General features: G+C 49.2%; 2 protein-coding genes across 8 annotated transcripts in view; one reads left to right on the top strand and one right to left on the bottom strand.

Annotated features, from left to right (window-relative positions):
- Positions 1 to 12,365, top strand: part of LOC144110932 (microtubule-associated serine/threonine-protein kinase 3-like) — a 276,237-nt gene extending 263,872 nt beyond the window's left edge. For all 7 annotated transcript variants that reach the window (XM_077643999.1, XM_077643998.1, XM_077644000.1 and 4 more), the window contains 6 exons: positions 409 to 557; positions 1,158 to 1,425; positions 2,441 to 2,759; positions 3,999 to 4,243; positions 4,728 to 4,979; positions 7,500 to 12,365. In XM_077643999.1, the coding sequence (XP_077500125.1) occupies positions 409 to 557; positions 1,158 to 1,425; positions 2,441 to 2,759; positions 3,999 to 4,243; positions 4,728 to 4,979; positions 7,500 to 9,272 (3,006 nt within the window). In that variant the 3' untranslated portion in view covers positions 9,273 to 12,365. The remainder of the gene's footprint in view (positions 1 to 408; positions 558 to 1,157; positions 1,426 to 2,440; positions 2,760 to 3,998; positions 4,244 to 4,727; positions 4,980 to 7,499) is intronic.
- Positions 12,109 to 17,344, bottom strand: LOC144110934 (isochorismatase domain-containing protein 2-like). Its single transcript, XM_077644006.1, has 3 exons — positions 17,098 to 17,344; positions 15,219 to 15,468; positions 12,109 to 12,893 (listed from the first exon to the last, which is right to left on the bottom strand). Exons 1-3 carry the CDS (start codon positions 17,291 to 17,293, stop codon positions 12,710 to 12,712), a joined length of 630 nt encoding a protein of 209 aa, XP_077500132.1. The 5' UTR covers positions 17,294 to 17,344; the 3' UTR covers positions 12,109 to 12,709.

Below are 17,344 nucleotides of genomic sequence, written 5' to 3'. Positions count from 1 at the left end.
AAGGCTGAGGCATTCATGAAATATAATGGGATAGTCAACTGGAAAGGCTCAAAAATCCTCCGCAGTTTCCCTTTAAGCTCTGCATACCACCATATTGGGAAGCACTGCTAAGGTCAAAACCCTTTGCTTTCAAGACAAACCTAGAGTGAAAACATCACAATGTAAAGAGCATGATTAGGGCAGGCCCTGCTCTTGAAACCAATAAACTGCAGCAACAGGGATATCAGGCATTGTTCTTTGACCATTTTGTAATAGAGGAGATGTATGATGGTGTGTTGCCGGTCAAATAGATTTTATAGCCAGATTTTTTATGTTTCTGATGGTATCTGGCGTCACCTTTTGATCATTTCCTCAGCAGAACCGCATTTCTTGACCCTCTGTCTACTTGTTCTGCATTCTTGGGTGCAGCACGTGTGCGAGGAAAGCCACCGTCGCTCGCTGAGCCGCACGGACTCTGCTCCGTCGGATTCGAGCGGGGACTCCACGCTCCTCCGCACTCCGGGGCCTGGAGCAGGGGACACATCTGTGCGGCGACTGTCTGGCTCGTCGCCTGAGCTGTGAGTGTCGTTTCACTCTGGTGTGGATAAGATTGGCCGGGCAACTCAAATGGGTTGGCTCGCTATCCAAATTTACGCATGCACTGTAAACTAGGACTTAGGAGGAGGCTTTTCCTGGGCCCAACAGAACTCTTGTCGCCCAAGCACACCGCAATTCTATTAACTCCTGACTGGCAACAGTCGCAGCTGTTTTGTGGTGCTGGCAAAAAAAGTAAAGGCGGTAAACCATGATACGGTGTCGATTGTTCAGTGAAACAGCAGGCTGGGCTAGTTGGTACGGTACACATTCATCTGAGCAGTGAGCAAAAACAACATGGAAAGAAGCTACAGGACACTCAGCAACTTACAGCTGAGCTTTGCAGCTGAATTCAGCAGCCAAACTGTGCAGACTGAATTCAGCAGCTGAACACTGTAGGTGAACTCTGCAACTGAACTTGGGAACTATATGGTGCGAACCGAGTTCAGTTACTAGTCAACGAGTGTCCTTTAGCTTGCTCTCTGTGTTTCGCATTTCTTCTCTTTGCGATGTCTTCACATCCTTTTTGCTTTGCTTGCTGACAACTCCGTTGTCAGCTCTGTGTGTCTCCCGTCATCACACAGCCCACCGCCGGGCGGGCGCCTGCCACTGACAAGCACCCCTGAGTCGTCCCAGACGGAGTCGGACGAGGTGTCACCCCAGGTTCAGCGCCGAAGGCGGCCAGGCATTGCCGACATGCCACGCTTCGCCCTCTCCGTTGACGAGGACACCACCCGCGGCCGACCTAAGCAGCACCGCTTTTCGGCACCCCTGCCGCTGCCCCTGCCCCCCATCGCCACCCCTACCACCACCACCACCACCACCCCAGCCACACTGGCCGCTACCACAGTGGTGCGTATAGGGGGAGTGGGTCTCTCACAGTTGCACTGCAGTAGTGAATGCAGTGTGGCATGGGTGGCAGTGCAGACATAAGCGGTGAATAGTAAGAATAAGGCTATCAGCAGTGGTCCTTCGGCTGTAAACGCTTTACTCCATTATGCCTTCAAGGCAAATAAACGTTGGAGAATGAAGTGTTTGGAAAACAACACCAAAACTAAAACTCTACAAATACAAGAGACAACTTAATGTAAGCACATTCAAAAGGCATTCATCATGCAGTGATGTTGGCTGAAGCAAGTTTGTAATGTAGGTTGTCTTCAGTGGTTGCAATCAATGTGGTACACAACTGCAGTCTTTGAATGTGCATAGTGTGGAGGACTCAGAGAACATGTTTCCTTCACCGAATGGCAAACCAATATTGTTAACACGGCCAGTGCAAAGAAAGAAATACTAGACTGAGGCACTGAGGTAGTTTGTCACGCAGATGGGTGTGATTAAAAAGCTGGCGAAATAGGCAGGAACAGATGAGCTACTATTTATAAGATTTGAATGGTGGCGTGCAAAGGCTCAACTTCAGGATCAAGGAGTTTATTCCACGATGGGTGACTTTTGTCTCAACGTCAGTTCGTCGAGAGACTGTGACAGCATTTGTCCGCAACGGGACCTAGCGAGTTGCCTTCTTGATGCCATCACTGTGCTATATGTGGGTAATATTGTAGCGATCATTGTGCCTTGCTTACCTGCATTAGACCCTCATTTATGAGGAAGAAGCTAATAGTGTTAAATCAAGGAAGGATGCGGGAACATAGTAATTTTTGGAGGGTAGTATTGATTACAGTAAAAATTTAAATCAGTCATTTTTTTAGGCAGGTTATTTTGAGAAAGTGTGAGAAAAGACAACATCTACCGTCTGTGGGATGTAGCTAAATGTGCATCTTTGACATGGCACATACGATACTCTGACCTCATATTTATGCCACACGTGGCCGCTTTACAATTCCTGTGTGCTGCTCCACACATTTCACAGGCTGAGCCCCGAGAGCTGTCCCCTGTCGCCGAGCGGTCGGCGCGAGGCAGCAGCGACCGGCGCGGTCTCGAACCGGGCACCAGTGGTGGGAGCACCAGCAGCAGTGGCTCCAGCACTGCTACTGGCAGCACCGCGGTGTCTGCGACGCCCAAGCGGGAGGCAGACAAGGAAGTGGTCGCCGCCACCTCGTCGCGCCCATCAACACCCAAGCTGGCGGCCACACCTCCCATGCCAACACCTTCACCGCCCATCAAGCTGCGCTCGCGGTCGGTCATCAAGTCTGCATCGGCATCCGGCCTCTCGCTCATCATCCCCTCCGGTGAGAGCGACTGTGGCGCAGACTCTGCTCATAATCTGACTTAATCTGCACTCACAATCGTCATCGATTTCATGCACAAAGTCCCAATCATTTGGGACAAAGAGGATGATGACACTTAAGATTAAGTTTAATGAATCTCTATTAAGCTTATTTGAAACGTGTAATTGCATTGATTCACCCATTTGGAGCTTGTAATGAAAGGAGCTGTGTCGTGCAACTTAATTTGCTTAGTAAAAAAATACCTCATGTTTACAAGTGCTGTCTTCGTTCCTTGAATTAAAGAGGTTGCATCTGCATAATAAGGTGCTAAAATAGAGGCTATAGGGTTTGCATGTTAAAGACACTCCATTCGAACGTAACTGCCACATGACTGTACACCATATTGCAGTTTTCCACTTCCTTGGCACTAATTACGCAAGCAGCTGTACTGCACATACTGTCATGTAGAAAATAGACTGACGAGGATGCGGGAACGAATCAGGTGTAAGTGTAAGGGAGAATAAAGACATTGAAAGCGGTACATACTCATCATGGCCATCAACTCGGCCTAATGCCATGACAGGCTCACCCTGTGTGTGTGATACTTGGTCATGTACAAATGCCATAGGAATATGCGAAAAGCTTCAAGTTGCGGGCCAGAACACAAAACAATCTGTACATTCACAGCAACGCATTCTTCGAAGGCAGGGCTGTCATGGCTTGCCGTTGAATGTCAAGACGACAAATCTTGATTCATGGAAAATCATGACACAAAAAAAAATGTTCATTTCCCAATCTTGGTTCCATTGAAAATCACACAATTTTTCTCTCAGTTTACTACTTTCATCTTCAATCAGAGTTTGATTCAGTGCAGTCCCTGTTGGCGATGCTTCTCTTGCCTTGGAATCCGTTCTGTTTGCCTATGGTCCGTTAGGGTAACGGAATATTCCAAGAGAAGGCAAGCGTAGCAAGCAACACCAGAGAGTCAAGTGGGAAGGTAAGATGAGGCTTTCCGGGAAAAGCCTAGGGGTATCCAAATTAACGAGCTTCCGACGCCACTGACTTGCATGGTTCTTTGGTAGCAATCTAGTAATGGTCCAGCACGGTACATTAGTAATGGTATGGTAGGAATGGTTTGAGGTCAGAGCATCGGGGGTTGAATCAACGGGGCTTTACTGGCTGTGTTCATAACTTTGTTCAGCATATACTGTTACAGCATAAGAGTGTTCAATGCTTTTTTTGTCCCCTGCTGCTGTGCAGATGACCTTGCCTCTGCCGCTGCTGACTTGTCTGGTAGCACACACTCGGGCGTGCTTGGCTCGCCTGGCGGCTCAAGCACGAGCTCACGCGACACGTCGCCCAGCCGGGAGCTGAGCCCACTGGTGGCACAGCTCAAGCCCCCCATCATCATCCAGCGGGGTCCACGAGGGTTTGGGTTCACCATCCGCGCCATCCGCGTCTACTACGGAGACTCGGACATCTACACCGTGCAGCATCTGGTCATGGTCAGTGCCCAACGCCAGCCACTCGTGCAGGGCCAAGCATTTCCTCGTGGCCTGGCATTTTTTTTTTATGCAGAATGTTATTTTTTGAAGCCTTCTTTCATTCTTTGTTCTATTTCTCGAGATGAAACTTGTTTCTTGTGTTGTGAATGCAGTGAGCTTTTGGAGATGACTGTCTCTCCACCATCCAGGTGCCACCAGCATGGAGCAAAGTTATTCTGAGCAGTTTATCGTCTCTGTAACATTACTGAACATCACAGAGCTCTATCCTTATGTGTACTTGCTCAATGCTGTCTCTGTACAGACACAAATAAGTTAAGACCTCCTCACAAGTGCTGTTTCTGGGACCCCGCCATGCATTTCTGTCCAAGCCTGCAGTGCATTATTGTGCAGAACAGTCTTCTTCCCAAGGCTTCTCAGCCTCTGCACCACCTTGCCTGCACTGTGTCCCCGCTATCGTGTTGACGTCTTCGTCGCTGCTGTGCAGGCGGTGGAGAACAACAGCCCAGCATTCGAGGCCGGCCTGCGTCCCGGTGACCTCATCACGCACATCAACGGGGAGGCCGTGCAGGGCCTGCTGCACCCACAGGTGCTGCAGCTGATCCTGGCAGGTGGCAGCCGCATCCACATACGCACCACACCCCTGGAGAGCACCTCCATCCGAGCGGGCGGCCGCAAGCGCAACCCCACCACCAGCCGCCTTGCCCGCCGCAACACCCGCCAGCGGCGAACCTCCCAGGTGCGCTGCCTTCACTGCTCCTCTGGCTTAGTGGCCGTGGAATTCCATCTCTGAGCAAGGGTCCACAGCTTCGACTGCAGCTGTGGCTGCCACACCTCGGGGAGGCAACAACGTAAAATCTCCCGCTTACACTGGAACCTCATAGATTCGGACTCCTGTGCGTAATCCAAATTGCCAGGTTATTTTATAATTGGTTTTTGGGGAAAGGAAATGGCGCAGTATCTGTCTCATTTATCATTGGACACCTGAATGCGCCGTAAGGGAAGGGATAAAGGAGGGAGTGAAAGAAGAAAGAAGAGAGAGGTGCCGTAGTGGAGGGCTTTGGAAGAATTTCGACCACCTGGGGATCTTTAACATGCACTGACATCGCACAGCACACGGGCGCCTTAGCGTTTTTACTCCATATAAACGCAGCCGCCGCGGTCGGGTTCGAACCCGGGAACTCCGGATCAGTAGCCGAGCGCCCTAACCACTGAGCCACTGCGGCGGTTTGCCAGGTTATTTAAATTGATTCTTCAGTCACATCAACATGATGTATTTAATTTGACCTCAACATAATTCCAACAGTTTCAGGCACCTTTGGCTTCACGTTATCGAGAGTTGACTGTGCTGAGGTTTTGTCACCTGTCAACGAAAACGTTTCGTGGTTGAAATATACCTGGAGCCCTCCAGCATGGCATGCCTCAGAGCCAGGCCATTGATTGCCACATAAAAAGAACTGTCATCATTACTGCTGGGTGGAAACTTATAATGCCAGAGTCAGTCAGAATAGGTTCTTTTGAATTTCTCTTTTAAGAATTCAAATAGACGGTGCCTCCTCTTTTCTCTCTAGGTAATTATGAGATACTAACATAGAGCCAAATAGCACCACGTTGTCTCGTGTCTTCAGATGTGGCATCCTTGCACCAACACAAGCGCAGTGCAAAGTGCAGCCCACATTGCCAGGTGCATTTTGTGCTGTCTGTGCCAGCTCATTGCGCAAAATCTTGACAAGCACATGTTTCCTTGTTTGTCTTGTCATTTTTCTTTTCTTTTTTTTTTGCAGATGCGGTTTAGGTATTACAGCCCTTTGGGACCACATGGTGTCCTCAGCTAGGCACTTCAGGGTTTTGTAAAACGCCTCAGTAGTTAGTGTACACGTGGGGTTTAATTACTTTAGAAGAGCTTTTTGTTGGGCTAGATGGTGCATTTTGTAACCAAAGAACTGTAGCGCAACCAAGACGAACACAAGAGGCACACAGGACTAGCGCTAAATCCTAGCGCTAGTCCTCTTAGCGCTAGTCCTGTGTGCCTCTTTCTTGTGTTCGTCTTGGTCGCGCTACAGTTCTTTGGTTTAATTGCTGTGCATGGCATGGTTGGTCTCGAATATTTGACAGCTTTAGTACTGCGTTTGCAGACTTGCACAAGGGTACTGCATATACTCAAGACTGTTTGCTTGCCGTGAGAATGCGCCAAGCGCTTTTGTGTCCAAGCCACTGTGTGTGTTTGTTTGAGCTGCAAATGCTATATTTTTTAGCTTAGTTTATACACATCCCTTTGTGCACACCGGGTGAACGACATTGCCATAATGAGAGCCTAGCTTGATTGAGAGTTCAACTTGTTGCCTGTGCTGTTTGGTACGTTCGCTAACTTTAAAGTCGCGCATCAGGCTCTTAATTTGGCTCATCTTGCCTGTAACGCAAGGAATAATTAGTCCTCCCAATGAGGTACTGATAAAATGCCTCTATTTGTCAACATGGCATGCCAGGCACGAACCAATGCATTGTCTTAATGGGCTCATAAGCTGAGGTGGATATGATTAAGGCTTGAAAAATTAAGTTTGCGACATGATATGCAAGTAGCACGCATTAGCACGTAGCAAGTAGCACGCACAAAGAAGGTGCAGCTTTCTCTGTTGTGCCATAATCAGATTTGCAGGATTTGTTTCCACCAACAAGTGAAGTTTGGGGGCAGAGGTATATAGCATACACAGCGGCTGTCAAATTTGTTATTCCTTGCATTTGTTTACTAAAACTTGCTGCTAATGCAATCACTAGCTTCTCAAGAAGAAGGCATCCGTAGTTGAGCTGTTTTAAGACCGCAGTAAATGGCATCCCCTCTTCAAGTCTGCTGAGAAGCAGTGCAAAATGGAATCCAGACTAGCATGAATGGGGAAGATAGTGACTTCTGGCTTGGGGAGTTAGCTTGCAAAAAGCATGCAATACTGGTCAACCTTAGAGCATCACTGTGTCCAGTCTAGCCTTGCGACGCATTTTGGATCGCAACATAGTTCCTTTGAGTGACCTATTTTCCCACCCTGCTTTCCTGCCATCATTTGGGGGTAGTTCAAAACTAGCTGGCTACAGTAATCACAAGCTCATGTTGTTCAACTTGGGCCGCAGCACTGTTGTCGATTCGAATGATGTAGGTGGAGTTCCTGCTTGGCATTGTAGGTTAGTTGTAGCAAGCACTGGTGCTGTAGACGTTTCAGCCGCCCAATTTCGGAGAATTTCAACCTGGCCTCTGCTGTCTCTTTCGCAGGGACCCGCAGCCACGCTGGCCAACAAGCTCCAGGGTTCGCCTCCCACGATTGGCTCAAAGCCTGCTGACAAGAAGCGGCGTGCGTCGCTGCTCCGCCGACTGAGCAACAAGCGCGCGAGTGCCGAGATACAGCAGCTCGTGAGTGGGGGCGTAGCAACGCCGACTGGACTTGCTCCCAGCCGGAGCTTCCAGTCTCTCGCCGATCCTGCCAGTGGATCGCCTCCATCGAGGGCTAGCGTCGCGATAAACTTCAGCAAGGAGAGGTCTTCCTCCGATTCTTCACACTCGACGAGCAATTCCTCGCCGAGCAGCTCTCCTAGCTCAAGCGTGCCGAACTCGCCCGCTGGAAGTGGGGCAATCCCGCCCGGCGCGAGTGGACCCGCAGCGGCGTCCGTGCAGGCACACTTTCAGCGACCCAGTTCACTGCATGGGCTCAAGCACAAGCTGGCCCAAACCTTCCGGTCGCCACGCCGCAAATCTGTTGGCCACATCCCGCTCTCGCCGCTGGCCCGCACACCGTCCCCGTCGCCGCTACCAGCGATCAGTCCGACGCGGTCGCCGTCGCCACTGGCCTTCCCACCAGGACAGGCACCCCCGGCTCACCACTCGCATCACCCACATCATCACCATGGTCACCACCCGGCGGCCGTAGTGGCGGCCCAGTCGCCACAGGTGTTTGCGGCAGGCCGGAAGGCATCGCCTCCCACACTAGTGCCCGCCGCGGCCGTGGTGGCGTCATCGACGCGCAAGTCACTGATGAGGCCCAAGAGCGCAGAGCCTGGCTCCCCGCTTCTGAGACGAGCTCTATCACCCGACCGGCTCCACCCAAAGTCAGCGGAATCTAAGCCGAGGCGAGAGTCCTTCTGCACTCATGCCTCGCCTCTGGCCCTGACATCGACACCATCCACATCGCAAGGGTCACCACCGCGAGTGGTTTCAACCAAGACGGGGAGCTCGGTGTCACGAACCACGCTGACACTGTCACCAGCAGGAACTCGGATGCCGAAGTCAGCAAGCACGCTGGCGCCCGGGGCCGAAGGTAGTGAGGAAAAGCAGCAGGGCGGGGGAAGGGCCCGCAGTCATTCACAGAGTGAAGTTGAAAGTCTCGTCAACGATGAAGAAAACGCAACAACCACGACTGCTGATGCTGCCGCGAGGCCCGCCTCGCCTCTGCAGCGCTCTCCGAAGGAGCAGCACTTGGCGACGACGAGCAGTGCAGAACCTCCGCACGACGTGCCGTCTTTCACAGTGACACCCAGCACTCCTCTGCCGACTGCTGACAGCGAAGATGGGACATCCAGGGACCCAGGATGCAGAGATACGTGCAGTGAAAGTGTCTCCGTCACGACTGCTTCTGTGAGCTCGACAGCAACACCAGTTTGCACGGTTTCAAATGTGGCCGTGACGGCGAAGAAACCCGCTTCGGCCGCAAGCACTGCCGACACTGCTGCCATGGCTCCCGTACTGACGCAGACTTCTTCAGTGTTGAGTGTAACCGTGACAACCTCGAAAAGGCCGCAGTCAACGGCGGTGGCAGCCCAAACAAAAAGCAGTTCTACTTCATCGTCACCGCAGACAGCTTCCTCTTCAACTGGTGCTAGCAAATCGCAGCTGCCAGCAGAGACTGGACAGAAGGCACAGGCAGCCGAGGCGAAAAGGGTGGCTGCCAAACAGCTAGCTAGCGGCGAACAGAAAGCGGGTGCAGTGCCACAGAACAAGTCAAAGAGCACGCCGGAGCCGCCGGCAAGCACGACGAAACCGGCCAAGCCATAGCTTCACTAGTGAAAGAGAGGGGCAGTGCGGTTTCTGTTTGCATTGCACGCATGCACCAAGTGGTCCGCGCTCTTGAGAGAGCAGCTCCTGAGGCGCGCCCCGCAGTATTTATTATCACACGAAGTGTTGCCGTTTTGTGTGCGCCCCCAGATCTCTCCCACACCTGACTATTCAGTTGCTTTTTTGCTGGGCTCTGGGGTGTGTGCACATTTCTATTTGTTTGTTTTTTTTTTTGCTCCTTGCTATGCTTACAGAGGCCAGAACTGCTTTTTGCGTTTATCGTGGCCCGCATCCTAGATGCAACCAGTCAGTCAAGTTCAGCAGTGAGGTCATTTCCTCTAGCGCAGAAAGTGCGCAGCCCTCAACCACTCCTGCCCACACCCCTACCCAGTTCGTTGTTTCACTTATTTTTTTTTTGTTCATATAGTGAGTGAGTGAGACGTTTCTTGTGACGTGTTGAGTCTTGCGGTTTTTGTGTTACGCATGTTCTACACTTGTTGACGGTTGTTACGTTTGCCTCAGCGGAGGCGGGTTTTTCAGCACTGGCCCGCTCTGCGCTGCCTATTTCGCGCTTCTGCCATCGTCCAATCGACTTTACCTTTTCGCTTTTTGCTGTACAGTTAGCAGTTGATGGCTTCCTTTCACTGGGGCTCTGGTGTGTCTCCGTTTCGCGGCTAAAATGGCGTTTGAAGTGGCTCGGCTCATTAAGTGTGCTTGGCTTGAAATGCGGCGTTCCGAGCTAAAGTGTCAGTTGTGAGCAGATTTTGTGTTGCATCGTAACGTCTAATCTCTTTTTGGTAGTCCCAACAGTGACTGTTATATCCGAATGAAGCTAGCACAAATGAATCTGTCGTATTTGGAACCATCTTAAACACTTCAACAAGCCATCTTGGATGAAGTCTCCAAGAAAAGCTCGGCCTGCCAAAACTTGAGCCGCGCAGCGGAGTGCATCTAGAAGCTCGTTTTTCTCTCGCTTGTGCGTTGTGCGTGCCGACTGCATGTAGTCTCTCTCGCTTCTTGGTGATGCCTGTACGACCCTTTTTGCGGCAGCGTGCAATCACGTGTCATCTCTCGTCCCTTTTTCATACCTCATTCAAGTGAGACCTCATTGTCGTGTGGAGTGCGTCTCCCGTACTGTAGTGCAATTGACGTCACTTCGACCACTTTCGGTTTGTTCCCTTTGCCTTTCTTCAGAAACTGGCATGTCAGTTTGCTTTTTTAGTGTGTATTGTTAACGTCTTCCCCCCCTGTTTATCACTCTGCCCTGCTTCAGGCCAGGAGAGGAAAGGAAATAGCAAAGCTGACTAATCGGGAGTGCCGACGATAACTGAAGTGAACAGCGAGAGAAAGTACTGTAAAATAAGGCCTTGTTAGTAAGTGAAAGTACATAAAACTGCATGCAGTGTTTCATTTGTTAGTGCATGTATGTGCGATCTTAGTTTCTCTTGGGGGCTGGCTAGCATGTTTTCGGTGCAGCTCCCAGCATTGAAAGAATGCAGCTGTGCTCCGAGCCCCAGTGGCCTAACCAAGTGATGGGCCATTGCCAGAGCACATTCTTGCAGCTTTCAGGTTTTAAACCAACCTTTCAGTGGCCAATAGTAGCTCTGCTGCATTTTTTGCGCACGAGTTTCAATGAATTACTGAACCCTTTGTTATCTACTTTTGTAATCATATTTATTGTCTCGCTAATGAGATTCTCAACACATTGTTTATCGGTGACCACCAACCCTGTTCATCTTTGGCTTGCGGCACGCAAGATGCCAGCTATTGATGCTTTGGGGAAGAGCGGTGCTTATTGCACCAACATATCAAGTGTAGACGCTGTTTTCGCACAAATGCTCCTCTCTTAAGTGACCTCTTTCACGTTGTTGCTCTGGTGTTCTTGCAATTTGTGCGTTCCTTTCAGGCCAAGGCATCGTGTAAAGATTGCAGCGTGCCGCTGGAAAAGCTGTAGAAAAGAGAAAGGAGGCTGCCAAGATATTTTGTTGTTCTTTACGCTTTCTTTCCCTCTCCCACCGCCTCGCCTCGAAGTTTCTGCAGGGAAGCTTTGCCGCCATTGTGCCATATGACGCATGGCCGAGAGGTGGCGGTCCTGCCTCGACGTCATGTGTTCTGTCACGCTGCACTTTTAGTTTCTGTTCTTCTCTCATCAGGCACGCAGCATACATTTCCTGGTTTCTGCTGCGTGGATCATTGGATTTCCTTTTTACCTTTTCTCTGTGATGCTCTCTCATTCTTGCGCTTTTCTTTTTGCATTTGAGGCATGAGTGCGGACAATAAGGACTGGTGGGAGTTGATGTCCGTATTGCTCCGTGTGGTGTTGGCGTACCGTTGTCGTTCCCCCCTGCCTCCCCTCGCACTTCCCGCCCCCGTCGTTCAGTCATCTATGGCAATGCGTTTTTTTTTCTCGAATACAAATAAAAAGAAACTTTGTCGTCTCTTCCCCCTTTTACAGAACTGCTTGCAAAGTGCTTTTTTCTTCTTTTTCTAGCTTTATCAATGGTCATTAATCGGAGCTACAACATTTTAGTGCTTTGATCACGGAGGTGGACGGAAAAAAAAAATCCCCTTCTGTGCAAGAAAGCATTTTAGGGTGTCCTGTGCCAGCGACTTCCATTTCTGGAATTCGCAAGTTCTTCGAGAAAAGAATATTACATGTATTACAGAAAGGAGTTTTAAAGGGCTCCTTACCCACTCTTGAAAATTTATATTGTCTCACTAGTCTCAAGAATTGCAGTCAAGAAACAAGCGTGGAAATCAAAGGACCTGTTTATAGGTTACTGCATCGCAAAATGAGACCTTTAAACAGTTGAAAATCACGCACGCATGCATAACATCCATTCAAAATAATCAATTTTATTTTTGTCACGACGGGTATTGGTCACAAAATGAGCACTTGAGGATAAAGTGCTGAACTTGTCGATAATGCAGAAAACCACACAGTGTTGTGTTTGCATTAGTCTTGATTACAAGCACACTTAGCTCCAAGCACCATTCATATGCACAGCTAGCCACTGGCCCCAAAAAAAGGAGAGAACACAAAATAAATTTATCTTGATCACTTCAAAGCTTGCTGTCTCAGCCTCAGCCGTTGAGGAGCACACCTATGGCATGCAATACGCGTATTTATATCGCACAATTCCATATTTAGCAACAATGCAGAGTTGTTTCTCTTCGCTCGTGTGGTCTTCCCATCCACTGAGCCTCCATTAAAACATGTTCCTGGAAAGCGTTTAAACAGCCAACTCAAACTGCACAGACGACATGCCTACAAACAGGAAATGCCGTACACAGCCACTTTTACTTCCTGGTTTAACAATGAAGCTCTAGTAAGCAACACCAACTATGCTACACTTTCACCTAACAATCAACACCTTTGACTTGAATACTTGATACAGTTTGGTGAAAACGCAAAGAAACAGTCTGGGGAGTGGCTCCTATAAGGCACTCGTGTGCTTCTGGGTGAACCCGAGCAGGCCACTGTCTGGCGCAGACTCCATGATGAGCTTCTGCACCTCCTTGAACTTTGGGTGCGCCGAACCACCCAGCAGACTCAGGATGACGCTCTCGCTTGTGGTCAGCCACGCACCGCTCGCCTTCATCCGCTCGAAGCCAAAGAACCTGTTCACCAAGGGACGCCAAAAACAGCGCTGGTTCCTCCTACTGCCCAGAGCAGGTGTAAGCGTCAACTGTTTGCTGTGGGTAGCCTAAGGCCCTTTTACCAGCTGCGGTGTCCACCGTGACCACTGTACCACATAAAGGCCACATAATTCGTTTGATTCCAACACTGTTAAGACTTCCCTGCATGACGTATCATGAATTCCAAATGCAGATTCGGAGCAACTTTTTCTGCTCTTTTTGGAGTTAAGATATTCCAACTGCAGATCGGGATCACGGATCGCTTGTTCCAAAGGTAGCTTGGGAGTAGTTTCCAAGCCAAGATGGCTCCACTGAGCAGTTCGGATGGAGCTTTGTCCTTCGGCACCCGCACTTCCCGCATGCCGTGGCATCCGGTCCGCTGAATCGCGAACTGTTAACGGCCCTCTCCAGTGAAAGTGCACAGTGCAAAACTTCCCATATGCGATGCAGGGATTGAGTGCAACGATTACGGCATTCGGTTTCTTTGACAGTTTCAGCAACACGCGTTATCTCCCTAAAGGTTGTCGGTGGAACTAAATTTCAAAGCAGCTGAAACAATGTTGAAGGTTGTGGCTGATGACCGAACATATGTGCAGGAGGTGTGGCCGGTGCAGACAAACTGTGGGCATGGGAAAGGCGGGATTGCACCCAATGACTTCAGAGTGGGAAGCCTAGATCAGTCCCGAGATTGGCCCTGAGGAAAACTGGGTGTAGGATAATACTCTCGGCTAGATGGTTGGTTGATATACTATATCGCATGTCTTCTGTTCCCTAACAGGAAGAAAGAGGTGACCGGGAGCGATCGCAGCCCTAGCAGCTACAGGGTTAATAGAACAGTGCCCGAGCTGAGCTCCAAGCCACGTAGGGGGCAAAGACCAAGGACCTCCTCTGGCCCTTGTAGAGTAGCATTCACTTTCCGAGCAATGGTGAGGATTAACTTGCGGCCTCTATTCGGTCCAGGAACTTAAGCGGCCTCCTGTCACTATGACTCTGTGCCAACAAATCCAAGAATCCATCAGGTTAAGGCAACTACGGTGAGAGTAACGAAGTTTTTCTTAAAAAGTCAGTTGTGGTGCTGGCTCGTATTCTCCCTTTTTCTGCAAAATTCCAAGTTAGAGCCATTTTTCTGGCTGCAAGTTTGTGGCCCTGCACGGGATACTGTCCCATTTAATTGGGTGGGGCTGCCTAAAAAGAATGAAAAACCACAAGTCCTTCCTGAACACGACTTGCAAGGGTAGTAGTCTTCACTCTTGGGCACTCCCTTTACAGCAGCGACATATGCGAAGAGTCATCGAAAGATACGCGGGAAAGCGCTATGATTATTCCTGTATTTAGCGAAGGCCATGGCTGTAGGTATGTCGAACGAACCCAATACATTTTTTGCAGGGTACATTAGGTGGATTCACGCAGCAAAATAATAGTTAGTTTTGGTCTTGAAAGAAATAACCATGCCAGTTAAAAAGAAATCGATCGCAAAGAGGGAGACATCCACGCTTACAAGTAATAGTACTGTTGTTATTAAACAAATTAAAATATATATTGTGACAAGGTATCTGAAAATTTCCAGGATGCTTATAGCTATTCTCTATTTCTGAAATTTATTTGTGTTTCTAAAATGAGTTGGAACTACGCACGCTGAGCAAAATGAAAGTAACTAGAACAGCCAAAATTTTATACTAGTTCTATACAAAGTTTCTTCTGTAGCACAATACGCAAGCACCAGCAGAGGAAGGTGTGATCTGTTCTAGCAATGATCTGTTTGTTTCAGATGAATGTAGCATCCTTCATGTTGCGGATAGGGTGCTTTTTTATGCCGACTAGCAACCGCAGCAACAACTATTTCTGAAAATAGTGACCGCACAAGGACGTCCGCAGTTTTCTTGCGGACAGATTTTGCCACCAGTAAAAATGTCTACTTTTTTGCTGGATTCCTCGCGTCAGGTGCATTTTTGAAATACAAAATGATTTCACGATCCCTAGTGTTGATTTCATAAAGCTTGGTGTTTTAATATAACAGTTTCGTACTATTTTGACAGTTTTTAAGAAATTTTGTACATGTATGTAAAAAATTAATCATTGAGGTTTTCCCTAACAACGAATTGGCTTTCTTGAGACCTGTATATGCCATTTAAATAGTGCCTGAAAATGCCAAAGGTAATATAAATGCTCCGTGGCCCGTTTCTGAATAAAGCACTTGTGCGTATACTTACAAATTCGCACCAAGGTGGAGCAATAAGAACATTAGAGCCACAAACAAAACTTTCGAGTCGCAACAGCCTCAGTGCATCTACGTGTCTGGGCACCCACCTGTCCACCATGGTGCGTGAGGAGCAAGCATCAACAGCGATGTGTACGTTGAATCCCCGCTCGAGCAGTGCGAGCGCCGTGTTCTGGACGCAGACATGCGTCTCAATGCCGCACAGGACGACAGAGTCTAGACCTTTCTCCAGCATCTGCTGGGTCACTTCGGCAGTCATCATGGAGAACTGAGTCTTCTCAATCGGCTTGATGTCTGGGAACTCTGCCAGGCCCAGTTCCGGCACCGAGTGGCCAAGTCCTGGCAAGGAAATGAAGGTTGAAGGTCAAAGTTAACATATGCGCGACTCTGGTCAGACTTCTTAACAGCAGAACACACGACGACACCCAAACAAAGAATGGAGGCAGGCACAAACACACACGTTTAAATTTGCAAACACATAACCATACACGCACGGCAGAACCGCAAACAGGGCCTGTGCTTGCATCTGTTTTCTCCATGTTGCTTCTGTATTGTGCTACAGAACCAACTAGCCCAGCAATGAGTGACGCCGCACACTTCTTGCCCCGTTTAAAAAAGAGGACTACATACAGCAGGGTTTCAATAGCAAAATTATCTTGGCTCAATTCTTGCACCACCTGTTTGTTTTTTTACTGCTTTGCATAGAAGCATCCTTCCGCAAAAGGATTTTGTCTGCATAACAGTGGCTCTGTGTGTCCGTCATAATAACTAAGGTGGCATATGCTCTCAACATGCCTAGTAGTTAATTAATGCGCACAAGTGGGGAAGTGTTGTTCACTTTCTTGTGCTGTTGTAGCTGCGCCGCAGTTCTTTTGAATCACGCACCAACTCGCCCAACAATCTGTTATTCTGAAAGTGAGGGACGCTTGCCTCTCATCTCAGTAAATCAAAAGCCACCGTGATCACTATTGTAACCAAGCACACAAGGAGGCTAAAACACACAAAACTTCGATTGGTTTACGCATGTTAGCATGAGGCAGAACTTTCAATACGAATGCAAATGGAAGCTTGTGAACAAGACGAAACATGACTCAGTGGCACAACCTTCAGAGCAGTGGTGCAAATACAAATAATGAAAATTCATTACACACAGTCAGGCCTCCATCGAAACGCTAAGGCGCCCGTGTGCTGTGCGATGTCAGTGCACGTTAAAGATCCCCAGGTGGTCGAAATTATCCGGTGCCCTCCACTACGGCACCTCTTTCTTCTTTCACTCCCTCCTTTATCCCTTCCCTTAAAGCGCGGTTCAGGTGTCCGCCGATAAACGAGACAGATACTGCGCCATTTCCTTTCCCCAAAAACCAATTATTATTAGCCGAGCGCCCTAACCACTGAGCCAGCGCGGCGGGTTCCAACTTTATATTTAGCATTTGGCCTCCATCGAAATGCGACCGCCGCGGCGGGGGTCGAACCTGGGTGTCTGAAGCTGACTAATGAATACGCCAGACTGAAAGAAACCATAATAAACTTCTTGCAGACTCCGAAATCCTTGAAGCAAGGTTGCATGTAAACATGACATGCACTTAACACGCGAGTTCCACCACCGCGCGGCTTTAAACGAGGAAACTGGCGACCGCGTGACCTCGCGGATGTGTTTACTTCATCACGACTCCAATAACGCATTCAAGTCGGCTGCCAATCACGTATCAACCGCTGCTTCCTAGCGTAACAATGTGCGCGAGTGTTTTCAATGCGCTTCGCAGGAGGCTCTTGACCTCGGAATGCTTATCGTTCGCGCTCGAAACATATCGCAGTCGTACTGGTCGTACCAGAAAATCTCACGAGGACTTAACTGAACACAGGCAGTTTAGTGCTTGACTGTTATTGCAAGCGTACCTACCACACGGTCACAGCAGCATATAACTATAATTAGCCAAAAATAACGCACGCCGCTACGAGCGGTCTTACCTTTCGGATACTGCTCGGTAACGATTACAGTCATGTCGAGCGCGCGGCCAGCCCTGAGTAGCCGCTGTGAGACGGCGACAATCTGCGGGAAGTACTGTATCGTCTTTGCGAACTTTTCCTGCATGTCACACAGGAAGATCGCCGTCTTTTGGGCCGACAGGCGGCCAACATTTCGCACTGCTGTCTGCGTCGCCATGGTCGTCGTGTTGCCGCTTTTCGTTCAAGTGAAGCGAGCCTTCCGCTCCAA

This window comes from Amblyomma americanum, chromosome 11 (genome assembly GCF_052857255.1).
Source record: "Amblyomma americanum isolate KBUSLIRL-KWMA chromosome 11, ASM5285725v1, whole genome shotgun sequence".
Lineage (NCBI taxonomy): Eukaryota > Metazoa > Arthropoda > Arachnida > Ixodida > Ixodidae > Amblyomma > Amblyomma americanum.
Note: the sequence above shows the minus strand (reverse complement) of the source record. Positions and strands in the feature narration are given on the sequence as shown.

What these genes read in the sequence shown, in the direction of transcription:
- LOC144110934 (XM_077644006.1), bottom strand. Translation starts at nt 17,293, where the DNA reads ATGGCGACGCAGACAGCAGTGCGAAATGTTGGCCGCCTGTCGGCCCAA. An exon ending in TACCGAGCAGTATCCGAAAG is followed by an intron (nt 15,469 to 17,097) that starts GTAAGACCGCTC and finishes TTTCCTTGCCAG; the next exon opens with GACTTGGCCACTCGGTGCCG. An exon ending in TCACGCACCATGGTGGACAG is followed by an intron (nt 12,894 to 15,218) that starts GTGGGTGCCCAG and finishes CTTGGTGAACAG; the next exon opens with GTTCTTTGGCTTCGAGCGGA.